We start from the raw sequence: 12605 nt of genomic DNA on the forward strand, positions 1-12605 counted from the left end.
TGAATATGACCCAAGCAGCCCTAACCAGAAATCCAGGGCGCGTCCTGTAAGTGAACATTAAGCGGCCTTCAGAGCGCGCCCTCTGCTGGTGAAACAAGGTCATTTTCTCCGAAAGCAGCACCAGCATTTGTGGCTGCCGGGATGAGCGCCTAGCAGGACCTAATCCCAAGGTTTAGCACTGTTCCAGGTTTTGGAAAACTTTTTTCTTTCTCTGCTGATATAGAGACACCAGAGGCAAAAGAACACTTCAGAGAAGGTTGGAATATTCAAGTCACAGATAGTGTTACCATCACTCCTCCATTTCTCATCACCTACTGCGTGCAAAACTCAGGAGCAGGAATGGAGGGTTTCTAATCCTGCACACACAGTGTAACAGATAACAGCAGGCCAGAGCTCTAGCATTCCGTATTGGCTGGGTGTTTGCTCTGTGGCAAGCAGCCTCTTCACACTGACCTATTTAATTGGATTGGTTTCCCACCACAGTCCTGTGGTTGTGCTCATTGTACAAATGAGAAAATTGAGGTGCAGAGATGCAAGGAGACTCCCAAGTCAGCGGATTTCAAGAGTGATTGGTTATTACCATCCGCAGCTCTGGAGACGCTGGGTTCAGCTAGCTGGCTGTCTCACAGCTATGGTCAGGTGGTGGCTTCAGCTGGAGCCAGGGCTGGGAGGCTGTAAGCAGCCAAGGAATGAGTGGGCTCTCTGTCCACAGGGCTTATCCATGTGTCTGGCCTTGGCCATCTCAGGGTAGCTGGACATTGTGGATGAGGTGGCTTCCCTCACAGCAAGCATTCCAGAAACTCAGGCTTCAACTGTAAATCATTTTACAACCTAGTCTTTGGTAGTGTATTTTGACCATCCAAACAGCTACGAGTCAGCTCAGAGTCAAGGGATGCGGGGGCTGATCTGTGTGTTCCAAGTGGGAATAGCCCTTAAATCAAAAGAGGTGAAGAATTGTTGCAGTGCAACTTGGAGGCAAACCATCACACCTGGGCTTGACCTGTTAACGGTCTGTCCCCATTCCAGTGTGCTCACTCCCTGTGCTCCATCCGTTCTGACACGGTGCAGGCACAGCATGACATAGGCTGCCGAGCAGCAGGAAGTGGTTAGCTCTGCCTTAGCAGACCCTCACACAGAAGGAAACATCACACACCTCTCTCCCTGCGGCACAGGCATTCCCAGCTCTGGGAATGGCTCCCCTGGGAAGGAGGAGCCTTGAAGCCCATCCCAACTGCACTATCATGTGGTGCTGGGGCATTGAAAGGAACCAGATGGCGCTGACAAGAGAGAACTGGGCCCCCAGAATGCTGGCAGAGTGGAATTTCTGAATACACTGTGCTCCACTCCCATCCCTCCAGATCGGAGATCCACACTTGGTGATCTGCATGGACTGTTCAGCAGATACCATGACCAACCGCCTTCTCCAGAGGAGTCAGAGCAGCCCGCAAGCCGACGACACCACCAAGACCATTGCCAAGCGCCTCGAGACCTACTACCGAGCCTCCATCCCCGTGATTGCCTACTATGAGACCAAAACGCAGCTACGGAAGGTGAGTTGCGCACTGCCCCTCTCATAGGAGCCAGAGAGGGGCCGTGAACATCTGGCCATGTATGTTCATAGATGCTGTTATACTTACTGAATTCTTTTTCCAAGAGAGAGGAAACAGATAAGGAGGGAAGGAACACTGTATGCTGAAGGACCCTCAAGGGTGATAAGTCAGGAAAGACGGTCACTCTACGGCCCTGTGAAGAGGGGCAAGACACGGGGAAGGAGAAGTAAACCAGGACTAGGTCAAGATGATTTTATGTTGGAGGAATTAATTGCCCTGTGGGTGGAGGGAACCCGAAAGGGGAAAAACCTAATCAGGGTTTGAATCTAGAATGCACCATCAGCCTGGCAGAAGCTTCCCCCCAGAAAGTAAGGCTAAGACACCACTGGAAACAGGAACAAAATCCTGAGATTCAACCCCAAGTGGGAGAGGTGCGGATCCAACTCTCGCTTCCACGCAATGAGACACATTAATCAATGAATGACAAATTGGTCTCTGCAACAGCCACAGGATGAACTCCCTGGGGAAGCTGCTGCTAAGAAACTCTTCCACACCTGCTAACTGTTCCTTTTCCAGAATCTTAATCAGTCCCGAGTGCAGAGAAGTCTGAAGGGTGCTTCTTGATACCACTCAGGGAGCTCAGACTTGTGAGTTTCATCTCACTCTCTGTACCCCTGGCAGCCGCTAGGGCACTGGTGCGCACCGTGGTGCTTCACCTGGCCTGACCTAGCAGTGTTTGCCCACAGAGCTCTGGGATGGCTGCTACCAGGATGCAAGGTAGGACACACAAGAGCAAAGCTTCTTCCTGCACTTCGTATAACCTCTCATTACCACAGAAGCAAAGGCTTGGGTCTTTATCAACAAATACTGCCCTCACAAAAATTAAGTGTGCGAGTGTAAAGTCTTTTATTAAATTTCCTTATTCATATAAAGGGCAGAGTAACAAGAAGAAAAGGAAAGAGAAAAGAGAATTTCCATCTACTGCTTCACTCCCCAAAATGCTGCTATGCCAGGGGTGGGCCAAGCTGAATCCAGGAACCAGGGATTTCACTCAGGTCTCCCACGTGTCAGAGGCCCAAAGCACTTAGGTCTCTCCACTGCTTTCCCAAAAGCATTTACAGGGTGTTGGATCGGAAGCAGAACAGGCAGGACTCAAAACAGCATTTGAATATGGGCTGGTGACCTCACAAGCATTGACCTGACCCACTGAGCCACATGCCAGCACTGAAAGCAAGGGCCTAAGATTCAGAGTTGTGGGGCAACTGTGATGGGCGCAGCATGTAAAGCCACCTGCAACACCTGCATCCCATACAGCCTCTGGTTGGTGTCCCAACTGCTTCACTTCTGATCTAGCCCCCTGACAATGGCCTGGGAAAGCAGTGCAAGGTGGCCCAAGTCCTCAGACTGCTGCCACCCATATAGGAGACCTGATGAAGCTCTTGGTTCCTGGCTTCCACCTGGCCCAGGCCTGGCCATTGCAGCCATCTACAGAGTGAACCAGTGGATCTCTGTCTCTTCCTTTCTCAGTAACTCCAATTTTCAAATAAACAAATCTTTTCAAGAGTTAGGGTTGCAAAGGCCTATCCACGATTGGACAAGATCAAGCTTCCTGTTGTGCAACCTACTGTGAGCACAGCACACTTGAAATTTGTAAAGGAGAGGTAAGCCCCAAAGAAGTTTAGGGTTTAACTACTTGCCAAGCTGGAAAATCCCTTTCAGCGCACTCTGTCATATAATTCCAACCTGAACTCTATAACCTCACAGACAACTGGCACCTGGAGACAAGAGTAGCCACCTTCTCCAATAGAGATTTCTGGAATCCTCGCGAGAGCTCTCTAAAGAAAGAAATGTCTCCAGGCCTTTGCACCTTGGTGCTCAGCTTCTCCAGCAGTTGGGATGCTGGGAGCTGAGCTGTGCAGAGGTGACTTGCATGAGCCTCTTGGCAAATAACAGGCTACTCTAGGCCAGCCTGCAGAGCCGTGTGGGCCACATCCCACAGGGCTCACCGAGGCCTTCGGGGGGATGCTGGCTTGGCCCAAGCCCGGGTCCTGTCCAGGCAGCTGCAGTGAGCTTAAACAGAAGAGTGTAAGGCTGCTTTAAAAAGTTAATGGAAGTGGAATTAAATGATGTTTTCTGCTGGTACAAGATTTTTGAGGAGCGGGTGTTTGGCAGAGCAGTGAGGATGCTGTCTGGAATGCTCATGAGGCACATCAGAGTACCTGGGTTTCAGCCAGCTCCACTCCTGCTTGCAGCTTCTTGCTCCATGTACACCCTGGAGGTGATGGCTGGCATACTTGTGTCCTTGTCACCCACATGGGAGGCCTGGATTGCGTTCCTTCTTGCTAGCTCTGGCCTGACCCAGTCCTGCCTGCCATGAGCATTTGGGGAGGAAACCAGCATAGTGGTCTTATTCTCTCTTCCCTCTTTTTCTGTCTGACACTCAAATAATGTTTTAAGTCTGCCATATTTTTTTTTAATTTTAAAATATCTACATATGAGAGGTCCTCAAAAATTGTATTCAAATGCATGTTATGAAAAACTATGTGCAAATTGCAAACATTTTTTGTAGCAAAATGAACTTATCTTTTAATTCCATTTTCCCCACATCTGCATTTTTTTAGAAGTCTCCTCATGTTTCTGATATAAATATAAGCCGTGACTGGTTCTCAGCCTCCCCAAGAAGCAGCGTTTGGGACCTCCACCTGAGAAAGGGTGTGGAGCACTTTTCTCTGCTCCCTGGCTTCTCCCAGGCACCTGGGGCAGATAACTGAGTCAGCAGCAGCACTGCTAAACCTGACCTGTCTCGCCCTCCTCACAGCAGACGCGAGATCACAGCCAGTTGACCAGTTAGCCCCGGCGCGAGTACTTTTCTTTCAACCCTAGTGACAGATTGTGTTGTTGAATGAAGCCTGGAAGCATAGCATTTTGGAATGAAAAGCACCATCACAGGTCGTGTCCTTAGTACAGAGAACACCGGTATGCGTGTCAGAAGGCCTGGGTCCAGCCCTGGGAATTGTCCAACAATTCCCTTCCCAACCGTACTCCCTCTGAGGACCAATATGAACACTTTCTTGGGTATTTTCCCACCTCCCCACGCTGTTTTCTCCACCTTTTCTCTTCTCTCTCTTCTGACAGGAATCTCTTTAGCATGCACCCACACACACACACACACACACACACACACACACACACAGAGCAAGTTCTGATTCAGTGAAAACACTACCCCCCTGAACACCTGTTTCCAACACATGCCCAGGTGAACACGTGTTGTAATGAGGACTCCCTTTGACCACTGTGTGATGTGCCAGAACCTACCTCCTGCATATCTCTCAGTCTTCTTATTTCTGGTTTAGCTGGGTTGTTTGTATCTGCTTCCACAGCCATTCAGTAAGCACACACCCTGTACCTTTGCCATCTATTCATGCAGGGGTCATTTTTTTCACTTTTGAATTCTCCTTCTCTTTCCATAAAGCCTGGAAAGAATTCTTTGAAATAGCCAAACTCTCTGGGACTTCCAAGCTCCCTGATGCTCAGCCTTTCTTATCAATGCCCAGCCTCAGCTGTGTCACATATGTCTGGCCCTGCAACTAGCAAGCCCACCCTCGCTTCTGCTGGCCCAGGCCAGAGACAGTGCTGCAAGTTGACAAGATCTAGCCCGGAAATAAGTTGAAGGAGAATCCTTGGAAGCTCAGGAGTCTTTATTCAGCTGCCAGTGGACTGTCCCGTCCAACACATATGGAAGAGAGGAACAGCCCCAACCAGTTGTGGTCAGGAGTTTTTAAGTAACAATCATCCAATCAACTAAGAAAGCCTTGATACCTGATAGGAATCATTCATTAACTCAGGTTATATCAGCACACAATATAAATTATCCAATCAACTGTAGTGGCCTGGAACACAGATACTCAATCAGTTCATTCAGCCAATCAAGCTTACATCAGTTCACAATACGAATTATGCAATCATCGTACCTAGTACAATCATCGCACCTAGTACCCACAAAAACATCCCACCTAGTAGTGAAGAACAGAACGAGGCAAACAGGTGCTTCCATGTATAGAAACCAAAGCAAGATCTCATTCCAGAATGAGATATTTCCTTGAGATAAGCACTCTCACTCCCATTTTGGGAATTTCCAAGAACACATCCCAGAATTGATTCAGAAGACCTAGCCTTACTGTTGCCACTTGTTATTGTCGGGGCTGTCACCAAAGGTGCAGGAAGGACACTGAGGAGCCCAAGGCTCAGTCCTATTGACAAATCAGGCATTACTCTTCCCTCCTTTCTCTGAGAGCCTGATTCTTCTCATTCTTTATGCTTCCGCCGAGTCTCTCTCCGTGCTGTCAGCTACAGCCTCCTTGCACACCCATGATCCTGCCCACTGGCTTTGTACTCCTCCATACAGATTTTTGTTTCTCCTCTGCGGTCATTAGGATCACACAGTGGGTGTTGCCAGTGCCCGTGTCAGGGCATTCCCTTCACTAGGGTCTACTTTAACTCAGAATCTTGCCAGGAACCACTATCACAGACTCTTGGAGCTGTCCTATGTGAGGCCTTTGACGTATTCAGAAGGCATTTGCTGGGCTCTCTAACACCCAAGGCAAGTTGGGTAATGCCAGAACTTCAAAAAGGATCAAGGAAACTATAACCACAGCAAGGTGGTTAATGCCCCTGACAACATTCCAGGCCTTTGGGTGCACAGAGCTCAGGCCCAGGGAGGGAGGGTCAAGGCCTCACAGAACAGAGGACAGTAGGACAGTAGAGCTGGATCCTAAGTGATGAACAGAGTGAATGAAGTCACTGACACGCACTGGCACAGGTACCATCAAAGAGATGAGTTACACCAGAGGGAAATTAAGCTGAAGAGCAAGATTTAGGCAACACTGTCAAGGGCCTGGAATCCACTCACATATTCATTCAGTCATTCATTTTTGAGTCAGTAAATTTGCTAAACCAGCATTGGCCAAAGGAAATATGTTGTGGGCCACAAGTGTAATTCAAATGTTTTGGTAGTAACTACATAAATGGAAAATAATCAGGTGAAATTAATTGGCAATGTTTTTACCCTAGCCTTCCACATGTATTATCATTTCAGTGTGGAATCAATATAAAATTCTTAATGCAACATTTTTGCTTTTTTTTTAATTGTGTTTTTCTCTCTCCTGTCTCTTTCAATCTCTGTCTCCCTGCTCACCTCCCTCCTTCTGTGTGTATGTGCCTTCCGAACAAAATTAATAAATCTTTTTAAATGATATATATTTTTTAAATGGTAGATGTCACACACCTAAGTTGTTTTACCAATATTGCTAATTTTTCTGGTAAGCCAAATATCAGTATTGAATTTTACATTAATTTTAATTGAGTTCCTGCCACCCATGCACCCTGGCTCAGCTCTGGCTGTTATGGGCATTTTGGAGTGAACCAGCAGATGGAAGCAGTGTGTGTGCCTTTTAAATGTAAGTTTTAAAGCTTTAACTGACAGTATGTGGAGAGGCGAGAGAAGCAATAACAGTACCATGGAACATTTAAGTGTATGTTCTGTTTTGAATGCACTATTTCCAGAGAGATCATTAAGGTGCATGTTGTAAATCATCCTTATATGTTTGCTAAATGTCATCTTTAAATCTCTGTAAGGGCAAGGTATTCAAATACATAGCCCTCTTCCTTCCTGGGGTCATGAGAGGGAAGAGAAATCCCGGGCTGGCTGGGTCCTGGAGGGGCCGGCTCCCAGGGAACAGCCCTGTTAGGCCTTAACTTCTGAGATGCCTAGAATGATTCCCCAGGCAGGTGAAGGAGCTGGAGGCTGGGTCCTCACTGAGCCGGCATCTTCATCCTCTGCTAGTAAGGGCACCCTGTGCAGTGTCCATGCTGCTTGGACTTTCATCTCTCAGCTTGATCAGCATGAGTGGGAAAGGCACACAGATTTTTTGCTTAGTATATGTATACATATTTAAGAAAAAAAGCAACTTCTTTTAATACTATCAAATTTACATATGGTGTTAAAAGTCATACATATTACATAGGCATGTGGATATGGCATCTCTGAGATAGAATCACAAGAATGTATCCACAACAGGCCTGAGGAAGATGTACCATTCTGCAAAAGGAAAGTTGTTCCCAGAAGTGAATGGGGAAGTGGTGGCAACACTGGCAAGTGGTATCTGAAGAATAAAGTTTCTGAATTGTTTCCATAAATGATTTGGGAATTTTTCTCCCTTCCAAAAGGCAAGCAGATAAGAATCACAAAGGGGGCAGGGACCAAGCCCAAAGCCTACACTCCTTAAATACTCCCTGTGGCTATGGTTGGAGCTTCTAAGGGCAGGACTTCTACTGCACAGCTGCAATTGTTGCCCGCCCTTTTCTAGGGCTGTTCGGGTCTCAGGCTGGAAGCCATTTGGATGATAGAACCTTGAGGCAGGAGTCAGAATAAAGAAGACTGGTGGTTTTTCTCAACTCATTAGGGAGTGCAAAGGGATCATTCAAGCCCTTTAAGGGGTCAGTCCCAAGCAGGATATTCATGGGGGTGCCCAAGAATCTCACCCCTCCTCCTGAAACTTGAGAGGGGAGCTCATCACTTTCCGATGCCCTGGCAAGCATGTGCTGTTTAGAATCCACTTGGGGAGTCCTGGGTCACACAGAGGGGTAGCCTCTGCCAGAGACCATTAGATGTTCATCAAGTTCCTCCAAAGATGTGCACTCATGGCCTTGTTCCCGAAAGGAAACTGGAGGTTTCAGGAAACAGCAGACATGGGATACCCCAAAGATCACTTCCCCTTGAGGGAAGGCATACTGACATAACTTTTGTCAGTTGAGTTGAGCCTTGCTACCCTGGTTTAAGACCCAGAAATCTTTTAAACACCAACCCCCCCTTGGGCACCAAGGAGATGTTACCAGCAAAGCTGTGTGGGCTCTTTCCTCAGCTTAGTATAGTGATAGAAAGCTGGGAATTGGTTGCAGACAGAGTTTTATCTGCATAGTGAACATGTGAACATGGAACGAAAAGGGAAAGCACTTCTAGAAGGAGTGTCCAAAAGTGTCTTGTGTTTCTAAGGGTTCCCTGGCTCCTCCTTGTCTGGGACGGAACTTGCAAAAGATCTTGCCCATTGGTGGGTCACATGATAGAGGCCCAGCTCCTGGCTAAGGCTTGGCCTTAGCCTTGGTCATTGTAGCCACTGAGAGAGTAAACCAGCATGGAGGATTTGTCTCTTTCTGTAACTCTGCCTTTCAAATAATGTTTAAAAATGTGAAAGAGAGAGGGGTGGAGGCAGAGAAAGAAAAGATAAAAGAAAGAGACAGAAAAAAAAACTATGAAGAGCCCACAACCTTGCCCAGTCCTTTTGGGCAGGGCAGCTCAGAGGAAATACTAGGCAGACTTTCTTTAGTCTTTGCCTCACACATGAAGGCTTTACTTTTGTATATGTGGGGAAAGTTTTTTTTGGCTTTGGGCTTTTTCTTTTCTAAAGATTTATTTCTTTGGAAGACAAAGCAACAGAGAAGGAGCGATAGGCTCCTATTACAGAGTTTTGCCTACACCCTAGGGCCGAGAGCTCTTTGAGAGCAGGACCTTGATTGAGCTGGCTCTCTCCAGCACATGCCAAACTGCTGGCACCCAAGAAAGCTGGGTCACAAGCAAAGCAGCTTGTGTGTGAAATAAAGTAGCAGGCTGCTGATTTTCTCCATAGCATAAAATGTGACACATTTACTAGGGTATGCAAGACTAAAATTTCATTGCTATGTTTACCTTGCTATGGGATATATAGTGTATATGGGAATGCATACGGGTAATGTGATTTGAATACAGCAAACATTCATGTAACCACTATACAGACCAAGAAACTCAGAGGAGCCCAGAAGCACCCAGGTACCCGCTCTCCATCTAACATCTCCTTTTCCTCTCCCCAGTAAGAAACCATTGTTGTGGCTCTCATGAGATTGGCTTCTTAAGCCATGTTGCTGAGTCTAGTCGTAATATATTCTCCCCATTGCTGTAACATTCCATGCTATGACTGTCACAGTGCAGTGCCCAGCTCTCACTAGTAGATGGGATTTTTCCAGACATAAGCATAGTGTAAACAGTGTTTCTATCAACATTGCCCTGTTCACTTTCTGTAGTGCTTAAACATAATTCTCGGGTGTTTTCTTCTGAGAATTCATTCTTCTTCAGGAAACACTGAAGTTCCTGGGGGTTGCAAAGTTGACGCTGGTTTACATAAATAAGATCTAAGTAAATATAGAGGTGAAAAAATTTCCCAAACTATGGACAAGAGTGCCCACAATAAATGTGTTAAATGCAAATTATAAGGCCTAGCCCCAACCTACTATATGAGACCTTCTGGAAAGGTCTTGGAAAGTGGCACTTCAGCAAACTCTTTCATATGCACACTTACATCTTCGGTGAATCATCAGGAATCTGTGGGGTTTTTTTAAGATTTATTTTTATTGGAAAGGCAGATCAAATTTACAGAGCAAAGACAGAGAATGATCTGTGCACTGATTCACCACCTCCCCCAAGTGGCCACAACAGCCAGAGCTCAGCCAATCCGAAGCCAGGAGCCAAGAGTTTCGTCCAGGTCTCCCATGCAGGTGCGGGAGCCCATGGCTTTGTGCCATTCTCTGCCTCTTTCCCAGGTCATACACAGGGAGATGGATGGAAACTGAACCAGTGCCCATATGGGATCCCAGCATTTGCTAAGGATTTAGCCACTGAGACATCCCGGCCCATCTTTGTAGGTACCCCACCACCACCCATTTGTAACCTTTAATGAACTCTCTCATGGCCTCAAGCCACTGGGATGCAGCCAGCTTCCGACTCCCATCCCCACCTCCATACAAACATGCACATCCTGAATCTTTCCAGCAATTCTGTAATTTGCCTGTCAGGAGCAGCTCCAGCTTAGTTTCCCTCATGCCTAAGCATGTCCACAGATAATCAAGGTTGACAGTAAACAGAGCTCAGGCCCATGTTTTCAAAAACAACAGCAAGATCACTACTTCATTTGCTGGTTCACAACCCTCCATCTCCACCCCCAGCCCCTACACTCAAATGCCTACAAAGCTCAAACTGGGCCAGGCCAAAGCCAGGAGCCCAGAACACTTGGTTTGCAGAGACTTGAGTACAGGAGCCATGACCTACTGCCTCTCAGGTTACACATTATCAAGAAGCTGGGTTGAAAGTGGAGCGCGAACTCCAACCCAGGCATCCTGATGGAAATGCAGGTGGGAACTGGGGTTGGGAAAGTAGGGAAATCAGGTCATATTCCAAACATGGTGTTAAGCACAGCGCTGAACACCTGCCACACAGCTGTTTCATTAAGCGGCGATGCCTTGTACCGATTTTCCCGAAAGAGCCTGGAGGATATTTGTCAACATTTATCTTGGAGGAAAGCAAGCCTCCAGTGTCACCCTGGCCTCCAGGATGCTTTCGATGCTTGGCCCCTTCTGTAGATGACACACATATGATAGGACAATCTTACAGGAAGGTCTGATGCCTTCACGCCTAGAAAATTAGCTCCCTTCCTACTTCAGGTGCTATAGCTCCATATGCCAGTACACCAAGGATACAAAGCACACACTGCCTTTCAACATCTTCCCATTAGGGGTCCCATGATTGCTTTCTTCTCCACACATCCCTGTCCCCCCAATTCTTTGCCCTCTTCCTACCCTGTTCCAAAAGTTGCAGACCCTTACAAAGTCTCATTTTAAGTGACACCAGAGTTCTTCCATGCTGCCTGACAGTACATTTCCTGCAAAGGGCAGTTGGCCACTGCTGCCATCATTTTTAAATTTTCAAAATCTTTTAGAGCAGCTCCCAAACACCCTGTAACTGTATCCTACAAACTGTATCCTCCCAGCTATCAACAGTGGGACATTCATTATAATGCATGCTTTGTTAATACAGCATTATCACCCAGTCTGGTCCTGTCTGTAGGCTGAGGTATAACGACATGTCTGTTCATCAGAGCATCACTGCCCTAAAAATGCTGTTTTGCCTATCCTCCCCTCCCTCTGTCCCAACACCTGGCAACCTTTGCCTTTTCCAGAATGCTTTACTAATGGAACTATGCAGCTTTTTCTTGTTCACCTGTTCACTTATTTTCCTCCACATATTTTCATGGCTTTCTAATTGTCCCCAAGTACCAGTTTACAAGTTTCTGCAATTAGCTATAAAGCAGGTGTCAACATTCATGTACAGATTCTATATTTAGCAAAGTTTTCCACTCATACATACCAAGTGCAATTACTAGATAGTATTAGATAAAAAAAAACTTAGTTTCTTTAGAAACAGCAGTCTACTATGACTAGTACCCACCAGCATTGAGTTTTACTGCTCCATACCCTTGCCAACATTTCATGTTGTCATTGTTCTGAATATTGGCCATTATAATGGATGCGTTATTATTTCAGGCACCCAGTTACTAGGCAACTGCACTTCATTTTTTTCTTTGTGGTCCAAGGCTTTTAAATTTTGTTGAGCAAATTATAAGCAGGTACTCTTTTCTTATTTACAATCACTTAAGAATAACTGTACTTTTCTATCCTCTTAAATATAGATCAACGCAGAAGGGACACCAGAGGAAGTTTTTCTTCAACTTTGCACAGCTATTGACTCTATTTTCTGAAGGCAAAAATGCAAGTATCTTAAAAGAGAGTGGAAACAGAGAAAACCGGTAAAGGTTTCACCCCTTAACACATTTCGAGTTAAACCTTTCGTGCTCCCAAATCCTGACATCAGTGTTGTTTGCTTCTCTGCTAGACCTGTGTGGAAGGTGTCTGGATGTCATGCATAGTGTCCTTGGGCTGATCAGCCTTTCCGTCAATCAGGAAAGCTGTCCTCGCTCACAGCACACATACTGGTATCACATACGCTGCACTTTCTGCACTTCAGCAGTGTAGTGCCAGTCTGCCAGTTGTGACCCCAAGACTTGCTGCAATTCTGATCAATGGGTCTCGCACCCTAAGGTCCGATCACATCTTCCTTTCTCCCCAAGATTAACATATTGTTCCCTGAAGGTCTCAACCATGGGCAGCAGTCCCGGCATTTGTCCTCTGGTGGCT

General features: G+C 46.5%; 1 protein-coding gene across 1 annotated transcript in view; it reads left to right on the forward strand.

Annotated features, from left to right (window-relative positions):
* The window catches only part of AK5 (adenylate kinase 5), a 275978-nt gene extending 263738 nt beyond the window's left edge, over positions 1-12240 (forward strand). Inside the window, exons 13-14 of the mRNA XM_058658212.1 lie at positions 1359-1550; positions 12101-12240. Coding sequence (XP_058514195.1) covers positions 1359-1550; positions 12101-12169 — 261 coding nt within the window. The 3' untranslated portion in view covers positions 12170-12240. The remainder of the gene's footprint in view (positions 1-1358; positions 1551-12100) is intronic.
* Positions 12241-12605: the final 365 nt, after the last annotated feature.

This window comes from Ochotona princeps, chromosome 2 (assembly GCF_030435755.1).
Source record: "Ochotona princeps isolate mOchPri1 chromosome 2, mOchPri1.hap1, whole genome shotgun sequence".
Classification (NCBI taxonomy): Eukaryota; Metazoa; Chordata; class Mammalia; order Lagomorpha; family Ochotonidae; genus Ochotona; species Ochotona princeps.